The 13,875-nt window shown below is 41.0% G+C and overlaps 1 protein-coding gene across 2 annotated transcripts in view; it reads left to right on the forward strand.

The window, feature by feature from the left end:
* GPR156 (G protein-coupled receptor 156) overlaps nt 1–13,875 on the forward strand; it is a 72,253-nt gene that overhangs the window by 44,354 nt on the left and 14,024 nt on the right. The window contains exons 3-6 of one of the 2 annotated variants that reach the window (XM_036243677.1): nt 3,480–3,615; nt 3,865–3,975; nt 10,250–10,375; nt 11,365–11,460. In XM_036243677.1, coding sequence (XP_036099570.1) covers nt 3,480–3,615; nt 3,865–3,975; nt 10,250–10,375; nt 11,365–11,460 — 469 coding nt within the window. The remainder of the gene's footprint in view (nt 1–3,479; nt 3,616–3,864; nt 3,976–10,249; nt 10,376–11,364; nt 11,461–13,875) is intronic. The other variant, XM_036243678.1, reaches the window with a different exon arrangement.

The following is a 13,875-nucleotide window of genomic DNA, read 5'->3' on the forward strand; positions in this document are numbered from 1 at the left end:
AATACAGACTGGTGTAGCCACTGTGGAAAACAATATGGTGTTTCTTCAAAAAATTTAAAATGAAACTGCCATTTGACCCAGTGATCCTACTTCTTGGACTATATCCTATGAAGCCTGGAACAACAATCAAGAAGAATATATGCACCCCTATGTTCATAGCAGAGCTATTTACAGTAGCTAAGATCTGGAAACAGCCCAAGCATCCATCAGTAAATGAGTGAATAAAAAAGCTGTGGTACATATACACAATGGAATACTATGCAGCTGTCAAAAGGGAGGATCTATTACCCTTTGAGACGACATGGAGGGACCTGGAAAGTATTATGCTGAGCGAAATAAACCAGTCAGAGAAAGACAAGTGCCACATGATCTTACTTATTTATGGAATATAATGAACAAAATAAGCTTATGATAAAAATAGATCCAGAGACATGGAAGTAAGGAACAGATGACAAACTTCAAAGGGAAGCGGGATGGGGAGTGGGGTGGGAAGAGATAAACCAAAGAACTTATTTGCATATATGCATAACCAATGGACACAGACAATAATATGGGGAAAGGAGGAGGGGAGTAGAAGTGGGGAAGAGGGGATCAATGGAGGAAAAAAGGGAGGAACATCTGTAATACTCTGAACAATAAAGATAAAAAACAAAAAAATGCTTTGTGGAGCTGCTGGTTAGCATTGTTCTTGTTTCAGTAGCCAGAATTCACCACATAGTTCCCCTCCTTATGGGAAGAGATAAAGAAACTAGGAGAAATTACTCTCCATGAGTCCACAGTTTGAAGATGTGGTGACTGGGAATGTTAAGGCTAGATCTTAAATTTGGACACGGGAGACTTAAGGCAAACAATAGACAAATGTTCTTTATACATGTAGCATTCTTGTTAAGTGATGAAGGTGGTATTTTAAGAAAATGAATCTGAAACTAACATACAGAGGATATTAGGACAGAGGAAAATGGGTGTTACAGAGAGCTAAAAGTTACACTGAAAATCTAAAAGTTAATATTTTTGCATCACCTTAGGGTTTTCAAAGAGTTTTGGCACATGTCTCATCTGATCTTTGCAATAACCTGTGGGGTGGATATGAGAGATGATATTACCTTTATTTCACACATGAGGAAGCAGGAACCTAGGAGTAGTTAAATGACGTGCCCAAAGTCACACAGCATGAGTCCCATTTGTCACTCCTGACTCCAGTTCCATTGCTCCTAATATGATCATATCTTGGATAAACGTGGTAGCAGGAATGGAGAGTGAGGGACAATGCAGAGAGATTTTGAAATAACAAGAGAAAGAAAGGGGGCATTGATTGTGTATAGATAATAAACAAACAGAAGGAAATGTGATTCCTGGAGAATGATGAGATTAAGAATATCATCAACTAACGCTGGCAATGTGCTTACTATGTGCCTGATCTACGCCGCACACTTGGCTGTGTTGCCTCATTGCCTCCTCACAGCTGTGAGGGCCAGAGGTATTACTACCCCCATTTTATAAAGGGAATACATGAAAGCTGTTTTCATTTTTACAGGGGGAAAGTATCAAGGTTTCTGCTCCAAAGCAAAAAAAAACTCACCTGAACTCTGGCTTATGGTGCCAATACTTGGGGCCTGTGTCCCAGGACAGTGCTCTGGTGTTCTTACGTGTGTGCATGTAATTATGCTACCAGCCACGAAATAATCGAGCTGGGCCAGTGGTGGTTATAATGTTTGCAAACCTAGCACTAGAAAACTGTTTGTTTAATGCCTCCCAGATATTTTGCTGCCATTAAAATAGGCTGCATTAAGCAGATGGCTTTGCCTTGGCTCTGGACTGGAAGGTCGTCAGCCAGATAATCCAGGTATATAGATAACAATGCTTTCTTCCTCAGAATTATTAAAAATAAAAAATAGCCCTGGCCAGTTTGGCTCAGCGGTTAGAGCGTCGGCCTGCGGTCTGGAGAGACCCGGGTTCGGTTCCCGCTAAGGGCACGTACTTCGGTTGCAGTTTGTCCCCGGCCCTGGTTGGTCGTGCGGGTGGCAGCCACTCGATGTGTCCCTTCACATCGATGTTTCTGTCTGTCTCTCCCTTCCTCTCTCTCCCTCCCACTCTATCTGTACAAAAAATGGAAAAATATCTTCGGGTGAGGATAAAAAAATATATATATATATAACTAAGTAGAATGATCATATGATTCAGTATAAATATTGCATTTATGTAAAATACACCATTTAGACTAAAATTCTTAAATACAATTATACATTCCTCTAGTTACTTTTACTTTTTGTTATCCATAACAAAAACAAATAACAACAACAACAAAGTTTAAGCCAGGTTTTCCTGTAAGGTTAACCAAGTCGCACATTTCTACCTTGTCTTGAGCCTCTACTGGCGTCCAGGGTTTGTCTGAAACTGTGATTGTCCATCCCTACCTCTAATCTTTCAATTGCTCTGTAACCATTTTTTTTTTCCTTTATTGATTTGAGAGAGAGAGGAAGTGAGAGGGAGGGAGAGAGAGATAGAAACATCGATGATGGAGAACATCGACTGGCCGCCTCCTGCATATCCCCCACTGGGGATCCGGCCCACAACCTGAGCATGTGCCCTGACCAGGGATCAAACTGGTGACCTCTTGGTGCACGGGTCGACGCTCACCCACTGAGCCACACTGGCCAGACACTCTGTAACCTTATTTAAAATCCCTCAAGAAAAGACTCTTACCACATTTCCTGCTTTCAACCCCTGCTTCTCTTTCTCTCTTGGTCAGGTAGAGACAGGAAATTAGTTCACTTATCAAATCAAGAAATAGTGGAAGGAAAAAAAATTCCCAAACCTTTTCTCCAAACAGCAGTTACTTTACAGCTCATTTCTAAAGGCTTCCAACTGTATCTCTTTAGGTATCTACCTGCTAGTTATTTATTCACTTGGCAGCATACAGCAGTCTCTTGACAACCATAAACTTCATGGAAAACTCGTAACTCTTTTAGAAGTGGCCTTCTCTTAAAAGACTTGGAGTTATACAAGCAAGATGTGCCAGAATTTAGTTCTCTTTGAAAATAAATTTAAATCAATCATAACCATATTTTATTTGTGTGTGTGTGTGATTCATTTATTTATTTATTTTTATCCTCACCCGAGGACATTTTTGCATTTTTTATTCAGATAGAGCAGGAGAGAGAGAGAGAGAGAGAGAAACATTGACGTGAAAGGGACACATCGAGTGGCTGCCACCCGCACGACCCAACCAGGGCTGGGGACAAACTGCAACAGAGGTACATGCCCTTAGCAGGAAACAAACCCAGGTCTCTCTGGACTGCAGGCCGATGCTCTAACCACTGAGCCAAACCGGCCAGGGCTCATAACCATATTTTACAGGGCTTCTTCCCAGTGGCACTTCACTGTGAGGCTGCCCTGGAGACAATGCTGGTGAGGGAGCTGTGTCCACTCCCAGGGCAAGGGTCGTGACTGTAAGTGTCTCTGTTCCTGGCTCCCCCTAGGATTGTGAAGATGTCCAGTCCCAATCTGAACATCGTGACCTTACTGGGCAGTTGTCTGACTTATAGTAGCGCTTACCTCTTTGGGATTCAAGATGGAGGTGCTTCAGTGCGAAGCTCAATGGAAACTCTCATTCAGGTGGGTAAAATCTTCAGTTTTAAATATAACGTCAAAGTTTTGACAATTTTTTAATCCACTGTTCCTGTGGGTGGTGGTTACCTTTGTCCTTGGTGTGGGCACTTTCAGAGTCGATTCCTAGAATGCTTAGCTGATGGGGTCCACTTTCTGTCCATGCCCTCTGTGGACTGAGGCTTTGCAGATCAGAATGTGTGGAGAATGACAGTGGTTCCTCTCATGCCTCTTGCTCGTGTCCTTTTCCACCTGTAGGTAAGACTGTCCATGCTATGTATTGGGACCTCCCTTGTGTTTGGACCCATTCTGGGGAAGAGCTGGCGACTCTACAAGGTGTTTACCCAGAGGGTCCCGGACAAGAGAGTGGTAAGTAGACAGTACATACCTAGTGCTTGACAGCAGATGGCAGCTTCACTATTGATTAAAAGCAAGGGAAGCTTTGCCAGATCACTGGTCTGGCCCATTTCCAGTAGTCTGAAGTTCCTGCTCCTCACTTCAAACCTTGGAGTCATGTGGCCTCTAAGTCCCCAAGCGTGGAAGGCTGTGTGTCACTGCTATTGGAGAGATAGGTCTTTGAACATAGGCTCTGTTTCATATGCACCCAGGGCCCTGGTGCTGCTCTGGGGATGTGAGCTGGCCAATAGGTGGTGCCAGTGGGAGGTGCCCAGAGAGACTGTTGCTTGGTACAGGTGTGAGCTGAAAGTGGAGGGAGGGAGAGTGAGTAAGAGAAGCTCTAGCAAGTGTAAGGAGTTATTTTCCTCAGTGGAGCCCAGTTCTTTTCCATGTAGGAGGCCACTCTCTGCACTAAGGATGGGCCTGGAGCATGAGCAAGGGAGAAGACACCCATTCAGCAGGTAGAATCAACCCTAGAAGCTGTGGCAGCAGATCACCTACATGTCCTTGTTATCATATGTCATCCTAACCACATTTCCCCATTTCATCAGGATCCCTACTAGAACAGCCCATACCTCAACATCTGCTCATCAAACGCTGTCTATAGGCTCTGCCCAGACCAAGTATATCTATCTCTCAGTAGGAGTTTACTTTTCTGGAATGGTGCTTTCTGGGGGGAGTTTTGTTTGTTTGTTTTTTGGTTATTTGAATAGTGGTAAATATTTACCAAAAGTTCAGCTGCAAGTACCCGTCCATTTGAAAAACATTGCCTAAAGGACAAGAAGTTTATCCATCCCTTTAGAGTACTGAATCTTTTTTAAAAAAAAATAGTGTTGTTGCCTAGCTGGTGTGGCTCAGTGGACTGAGCATCATGCCATGGACTGAGAGGTCCCAGTTCGATTCCCAGATCAGGGCACATGCCTGGGTTGTGGGCTTGATCCCTGGTAGGGGGTGTGCAGGAGGCAGCCAGTCAGTGTTTCTCTCTCATTGATGTTTCTATCTCTGTCTCCCTTCCTCTCTCTCTCTCTGAAAAATCAATAAAAACATTTTTAAAATAGTTTTGTTGAGGCATAGTTGACATGCAATGTGTATGATTTCCAAATCCAAAGTGTATGATTTCGTAACTTTTGACATATGTGTTCATGCATTAAACATGGTGTACAATCCAGTAAAACTTCCTTATATACCTTTATCTTCTTCTCCTGTCCAATCCTTACATACCCTGCCCCTGTCCCCAGGCAACCATTAATCTGCTTCCCATCAGTATAGAAAAGTTTGCTTGTCCCAGAATTTTACATAAATGGAATTATGTACTTTTTTGTCTGTCTTATTTTACTTGGCATAATTATCTTGAAATTCATTCATGTTGTGGTATGCTCCAGTGTTCTGTCCTTGTTTTGGCTGAGTAGTATTCCAATGTGTAGACTCAGCAGTTTGTTTCTCCATTCACCTATTGATGGATGTTTGGGTCTGTTTCTAGTTTGGGGCTATTAAAAATACAATTGCTATGAATATTCATGTACCAGTCTTTATGTAGACATATGCTTTCATTTCTCCTGGTTGGATCATATGGTGGGTATGTGTTTAACTTTTTAAGAAATTGCCTCATTTCCAAAGTGATTGTACCATATTACATTCTCACCAGCAGAGTCTTAGAATCCTTTTCCTCCACATGCCCCCCAACTTTGACTTGGTCGGTTTCTTTTATTTTAGCCACTCTAACAGGTGTGTGTGTGTGGGGGGGGGGGGGTTAATATCGCATTGTGATTTAATTTTCACTTCCCTAATGCAAAGTTGAGCATCTTTTCATATGTATTCAGGGTGGGGCAAAAAGTAGGTTTACAGTTGTTTATATGGAAAATAATACCATAAGTAATAAATAAAATACAAGAATAAATTCTGTGTTTCATGTACTCACAACTGTAAACCTACATTTGCCCCATGTTGTATATCTTGTTTGGTAAAGTATCTGCTCTTTTCTCACACATTTTTGTTGTTGTTGTTAAGCCTTACCCAAGAATAATTTTCAACTGGTTTTTTTTTTTTTTTTTTTTTAGATAGAGTGGAAGGGAGGAAGGGGGAGAGAGAAAAACATCAATGTGAGAGAGACATTGATTGGCTGTCTCCCATGACCCCAACTGGGGCCAAGGATCAAACCTGCAACCCAGGTACATGCCCTTGACTGGGAATCAAACCTACAACCCTTGGGTCTGAAGGCCAACACTCTAACTGCTGAGCCAAACCAGCCAGGGTTGGGCTCATGTATGTTTTTTAACTTATCTTTATTGTTGAATGTATTACAGATATCCCCCTTTTTTTCCCCATTGACCCCCTACTCCTCAATCCCACCCCCCTCCTGCCTTCCCCACACTATTGTTGGTATCCATTGCATATGCATATATGCATAGAAGTTCTTTGGTTTAGCTCATCCCACCCTCTCTCCCCCCTTCCCTTTGAGGTTCATCAGTCTAACAATCAATTTCTACTACTTAATTCCTTCATCTCTTTCACCCATCCCTCCAGCCCCCCTCCCATCTGGCAACCAACAGAAAGTTCTCTCTATGAGTCTGTTTCTATTCCGCTTGCTCATTTTGTTTGTAGATTCAGTTGTTGATAGATATGTATTAATTGCCATTTTATTGTTCATATTTTTGTTCTTCTTCTCCTTCAAGAAGACCCTTCAATATTTTATATAATACTGGTTTGGTAGTGATGAACTCCTTTAGCTTTTTCTTGTCTGGGAAACTTTTTACATCACCATCGATTCTAAATGATAGCTCTGCAGGAGAGAATAATCTTGGTTGTAGATCGTTGCTTTTCATCACTTTGATAATCTCTTGCCACTCCTTGCTGGCCTGCAAAGTTTCTTTTAAGAAATCAACTGACAGTCTTATGGGAGCTCCTTTGTAGGTGACAAACTGCTTTTCTCTTACTGCTCTTAAGATTCTCTCTTTGTCTTTAACCTTTGTCATTTTGATGATGATGTGTCTTGGTGTGGACCTCTTTGTGTTCATCTTGTTTGGGATTCACTGTGCTTCCTGGACTTGTATGTCTGTTTCCTTCACCAAATTAGGGAATTTTTCTGTCATTATTTTTTCAAATAGATTTTCAGGGCTCATGTATTTTTAAATTTAGCTGTTTGTTTTCTTATTATTGAGTTTTAAGAAATTTTTTTTTTTTAATTCCAGATACAAATCCTTTATCAGATATATTATTTGCAAAGATTTTCTTCCAGTTTGTGGCTTTTTGTTTTATTTGCTGAAGAGTATCTTTCAAACAGAACATATTTCTAATTTTGATGAAGTTGAATTTACCTATTTTTTTTTTTTTTTATTGATCATGTTTTTGTTATTAGATCTAAGAAACTTTTGCCTAATCCAAGGCCCCAAAAGGTTTTCTCCTGTGTTTACTCATAGTAGTTTTAAGAGTTTTCATTTTTACAGTTAGGTCTATGGTCCATTTTTTAGTTAATTTTGAAATAAGGTGTGCTGCATGGATCAACATTAATTTTTTATATATATATTTATTTATATCTTATGTTCCAGCAACATTTGCTGAAAAGATTGTTCTTTCTTCACTGAACTACCTTTGTACCTTTGTTGAAAATTGTCCATAGATATGTAGATCTGTTTCTGAATTCTACTTTGTCTCATTGGTGTAGTTTATTTTGACACAAATACCATATTATCTTGATTACTGTAGCTTTATATTAAATCTTGACTCAGGGAATATTAGTTCTTTTTCAATGTTGTTTTTGCTATTTTAGGTCCTTTGAATTTTCATATGGATTTTTGAGTCAGTTTGCAAATTTCTGTAAAAATTCTACTGGAATTTCCATTGAGATTGTGTTGAATTTATAGATCAAATTGTAGAGAATTGACTTCTTAACGATGTTGTGTCTTTTAACCCATGAACACAGTATATTTCTCCTTTTTTTTTTTAGATCTTTAATTTCTCTCAGCACTTTTTTGTACTTTTTAGTGGAAGTCTTTTGCATCTTTTATTAGATTTTATTCCTAAGTATTTTATATTTTTGTGCTACTATACATATTATTTTTTATTTCACTTTTCAATTTTTTGTTGCTAATATGTAGAAATACAGTAGATTTTTGTATGCTATCTTGTTTGCTGCAAACCTTACTAACCTACATATTAATAGTAGCTTTTAAAATAGATTCCTTTGGATTTTTAACATGGATTATCATATCATCTGTGACTAAAGGCAGTTTCTATCCAATCTCTTGTATGATGACACTGGCTAGTAACAACACTGCAGTGTTCAATGGAATTGCTGAGAGCAAATATTCTTGAGTTGTTTTTTATTTTATGGGGAAAGCATTCAGTCTTTCAAAATTAAGTAAGATGTTAGGTGTAATTTCATTGCACATACTTTTTATTTAGTTGGGGAAGCTCCTCTATTCCTATTTTGCTGAGAGTTTTTATAAAGAATTGATGTTGAGTTTTTGTAAAATGCATTTTCTGTGTTTGCTGACATGGTTATATGTTTTGTTTTGTTTTTCTTCATTAGTTGTTCATATGTTGAATTACATTAAGTGGTTTTAGAATTGCAAACCAACCTTGAATTCCTGAGACAACCTTCACTTGGTCATGATGTACTATCCTTGCCTTATATTGTTGGATTTATTTTGTTTATAATGTGTGTATTATATTGCTCTGTAATTTTCTTTTCTTGTAAAATCTTCCTCTGCTTTTGGTATCAGGATAATGACAGCCTTATAGGGAGAATTGGGAAGTATTTTCTCCTCTTTAGTTTCTGGAAGAGTTTGTGTATAACTGGCATTCATCTACTATAAGTACTTTACAATAGTATGCTTCTATTTCTCCCCTTCTCAATCTTTGTGTTATTTTTATTTTACATGTTATAAGTCCCACACAACTGTAATTTTTTGTTTAAAATTAGTTATCGTTTAAAGATATATTTAAAAATAAAAATAAATCACATATTTTTCCATGAAGTTAACATTACCAGAGCTCTTACTCTCCTTTTACAGATATTCTTCTGATATTATTTTCCTTTTTCCTGAAGGATATCTAACATTCTAATATGAGTGTGCCAGTGCTGAATTTTTTCAGCTTTTGTATATCTGAAAAATCTTTATTCCACCTTTGTTTTGGAAAGGTAATTTTTGCTGGATGTAGAATTCTATGTTGAGGTTTTCTTTTTTACCTTTAGTACTTTAAAGATTTTTCTGCACTGACCTCTCACTTGGCCTTGTATCTGATGAGATATCTAATGTCTTCCTTATCTTTGTTTCTCTATACATAATGTATCTTTGTTTGCTCTTTGCTTTAAAGATTTACTCTATATCACTGGTTTTGAGCAGTTTGATTAAGCAGCTGATTTGTTTTTATCTTACAAAGACCAGGAATCATGTAACTGGTTGTGCTTTCTTCTTTCCACTGGTTGACAAAAACTCAGACCCACATTTCTGCCCCAATTCATGAATGTTATGTACTCTACTCACCTGAGCCTTCATCATAATTCTCTTTATTTTCTCTTTTCCTTAATGTTTTTCAGTTTTTCATCCTGTTGCAGGATATATATTTCCTTAATTTTATTTTTGTGGTCACAAAAGTAACACATTTTTTTGTGTGAAGTCAAGTGATTCATGTAAGTATAAAGAACATGTTAGGCCTGGACAGTGTGGCTCAGTGGTTGAGCATTGACCCATGCACCAAGAGGTCGCCAGTTCGATTCCCAGGCAGGGCACATGCCCAGGTTGTGGGCCAAATCCCCATTCAGGGGCATGCAGGAGGTGGCCAGTTGATGTTCTCTCTCATTGATATTTCTAGCTCTCTCTCCCTCTTCCTTCCCCTCTCTCTAAAATCAATAACGAAAAAAAAAAAGAACTTGTTAGCAATCCTCCCTCCAGTACCCTCAGCTCTCAACCCCATCCTCCAGGTTAACGGTTGTTAACAGTATTATGTGAAAACTCCCACATCTATCTGCTCGCATTATCTCAAAATAATATTTATTCTATAAAACCTTTGAATCTTTTGTGGAAAAAGGCAGGATATGGAAAATATAGACAAATGGAAATATTTAATGGTGAGGATTATATGGACACAGAAATCATGGTAAATATTTAGTATCTGTTTTACCTTTGATGGCTGGATTTGAAGCTTCATGGGAGAGCTAACCCTGGAGCCTACAGCTTAGAACATGAAGGACAGTCCCTGGATAGCCAGTGAGCTAAGGAAAGTTATAATCTTAACTCTTTTTCAGATAATCAAAGACCTGCAGCTACTGGGGTTGGTGGCGGCCCTGGTGATAGCTGATGTGATCCTGCTCATGACATGGGTATTGACTGATCCCGTCCAGTGCCTCCAGATTCTCGGTGTCAGTATGACGGTGAGGGCCCCAATCCCTGGAGAATTCAGTTCCTGAACTGAAGGGAATGGCTTCTGTGGGCACACAGGGGTCATTTCGCAGTAGCTCTCACTGTGTGGGCATCCTCCCAACGAGAAGATAAGTGACCCAGAGAAGGGAGAGCCTCAGGAGCTGTGGCTGCTGTGAATGCCTTGCCCCTTGTCTGCAAGGTGTGCCACCTCTCCCCCTGTCCTCCTGCCCAGGTGTCCACCCCCTGCACCCACTGAGACGTCAGCACCCTGGGATCTGCCTGGCAGCTATCCCTGCTTCCACATTATCAATAATGAGAACTTTCAGCCACAGGAAGTTACCTTCCCTAATTGCTGGGAGGTAAAACCAGTATTTTGAGGTTGTCTTTGGAGTCAGTCAACCCTGGTTCAAATCCCAGCTCTACCACTTTCTAGCCATGTGATATTGGGAAAGTCATTTACCCTCTCTAAGTCTCTATTTCCTCATATATACAATGAAGATAATAATACTACTTGTTTCTTAAGGTTTTGGTGATAAGTAAATAAAGGAATGCAGGTAAAGACTCAACTGTGCCTGGTACATAGTGTTCATTTAAAAGGAAATACTGTGTCTCCAGCCTCACCAGGGGCTGAGGAATATAGTGGAATCTTGACATTGCAGATTTAATATTGAAGGTTTCAACTATTAGCAAATAGCAAGAACATGGTGTGAAATGATTGTAATTTTGCTGATGCACCAATGTGAGTCGTTGTGGTAGCAAAGCACACAACAGAAGGTAAGCCCTGCTGCCACCCAGCATCACATGTCAGCGCAACTTCATCGTATTTCCCGCCAGTCACTCTCATTTATCTAATGGAGTCAACTAAACTTTATAGCTTTTACACACTAAGGGGGAAAATATATGCTGTAGAGGAGTCCACGCTCCAGGACCTTCACAGGGGCCTGTTGTGTGTTCCTAGTAATTGTGGGTGCCCTCATTCCTGACTCTGTGTCCCTCCTAGATGACAGGGAGAGAAGTGTCCTGCTCGCTGACCAGCACACACTTCTGTGCTTCCCGGTACTCTGATATCTGGATTGTTCTTGTCTTGGGATGCAAGGTTGGTAACCACATCTTCTTGTGATACAGTTTGCCTGTCTCCAACAAAGTGGATATATATAAAGAAGGAATTAATGAGGTGATTCCTGCTAAAAATCCTGAAATCAAGAAGACCTCTGTTGACGCATAAATCTCAAAGCCATGACCCTTATTATTTATCTACTTTTTGCAGGGAGTCACTTTTTCGACTCTTTGGACTCCCTCATTTTGTTCTCCCCCAAATCATGTGGAATCCACCTACTGTTTCTCTTGGCCTCATTTGAAATGGATTTGGCAGTATCAGTTTTCTCCCCAAATCCCTGCAAGGAGGATTTGGGTCGAGGTGTCCTGCTGCTGTTCACCCATCTAACCCCCTCACTCTGCTTAGTAGCAAGGTTGGTCCTAAGACAGGCAACAACATCCAAACTGTCCTTTGAGTGTTTCCAGCTTCCTCAAGTATCTCCCACCCTGAATTAGACTCATTTGTCTCCGTTAGATGGCAGAAGTAGAATATTATTTCCAAAGGAAGACCCAAATCTCCACATAAAGTTCCAGGAGCCCCTCCTGAACCTGTCACCTGCCTATTACCCCACACTTCTCAGCAGTGAAAGCAAATGACATATCATATGTGATTCACTCAAGGATGAATCATAGATGTATAGGGGCTCTATTAATACCTAGCTCCAATTGGGCAAGGATTTAAATGGAATTTAAATGTTTTAATAGAATCAGATTTCAACATTTCAAAATCATAGAGTTAATTTCATTCACTTTTTTTTTTTTTTTTTTTTTTTTATCCTCACCCGAGGACATTTTTCCATTTTTTGTTCAGGTAGAGTGGGAGGGAGAGAGAGGAACAGAGAGAGAGAGAGAGAAACATCGATGTGAAAGGGACACATCGAGTGGTTGCCACCTGCACGACCGACCAGGGCCGGGGACAAACTGCAACCGAGGTACATGCCCTTAGCGGGAACCGAACCCGGGTCTCTCTGGACCGCAGGCCGACGCTCTAACCGCTGAGCCAAACCGGCCAGGGCTCATTCACCTTTGATTAAATTATTCATAATCCAACTCTGCCAAATGCCACCTGATGGCATCAGTTACCCAAAAGTTAGGCTCCTCTGGCCTCCTAACTGGTATATCTTCTAACCCCTGAAAGTCTCAGGGTGGCACATTAGACCCCAATGGGGACACTGGACCTTTGGGGCACCCAGAAGGCATCTCTGCCATGCTGACTACTTCAGTCTAGGCCATCAATTCTCCCAAAAATTACCATTAAGACCATCTCTGCAGGTGGAACTGGTCAGGTCGGGGGATTTCAGGGTCACTGACAGGTGCCCTCCTGATGTCTGACCTTACGTTCATTGTTAGTTCTCCCTATGAATCCCCATAGTTCCCACCCCACCTCATCCCCAATGGCATCTTCACATTCAGTTACAAAACACAGACATTTGTGTCTTGCCTTCCGTCTCCCTACCAGACTGAGCTCCTTAAAAGGTAGGACCACCCTGGCTGGTTTGGCTCAGCGGTTAGAGCGTCGGCCTGTGGTCCAGAGAGACCTGGGTTCGGTTCCTGCTAAGGGCACATACCTTGGTTGCAGTTTGTCCCCGGCCCTGGTTGGGTCGTGTGGGTGGCAACCACTCGATGTGTCCCTTTCACATCTCTCTCTCTCTCTCTCTCTCTCTCTCTCTCTCTACTTCCCACTCTATCTGAACAAAAAATGGAAAGGTATTCTTGATTGAGGATAAAATAAATAAATAAAAGGCAGGACCATGGCTTAATTCTTTGTAGCACTATTTCCTGCCCTACACCTAGCATGACACTTTGTGTATAGTTAGGGGAACTTATGTTGAATCAATATATTATGTATTATTGATTAAAGCTTTTATTTCTGTTTAAATGCAGTTCCTTCCAAAAGAAGCAGCACTTTACGATGCTGTGAGTCATTTTCTCTGCAGTACAAATGAGAGATCTGAGAGCAGGTTTACATTCATGGGTTCCTGGTGGTGGGGGCCAGGAATGTCACAAAGAGGGGCCGGGTAAGATGCAGCCTTTGCTGCCTGTGCCTGCCCCGCAGTCTGGTCTAGGTCCTGGCCTGCCTTTGTTCTCCTCTGTTTCCACTCTCCATCTCCATGAACACCCGCTGGCACAGAGCCTCTGCTGGCCTATGGAGATCCTTTGTGTAAATTAGAAAAAGGAATCCCTTCTAGGCAGATGCAATCTTGCAGGTGCAGGATTTGGCAAGCAGATGGTGCCTTGGGAAAATTAGGAAAAAAGAGCCCCTTCCTTGGGGCATTGCCCCTGCCAGGGCGCATGGCTTGACAAGCAGACCACAGGGCTATTTCAGCTTCCATGAGGCCCTCAGCTCCACGTGGTACAAAACCACATAGTGGATGTGGCAGCCTCACCAGCAACACGATGCACCCACTGCCCACTA

This window comes from Molossus molossus, unplaced genomic scaffold (assembly GCF_014108415.1).
Source record: "Molossus molossus isolate mMolMol1 unplaced genomic scaffold, mMolMol1.p scaffold_m16_p_5, whole genome shotgun sequence".
Classification (NCBI taxonomy): Eukaryota; Metazoa; Chordata; class Mammalia; order Chiroptera; family Molossidae; genus Molossus; species Molossus molossus.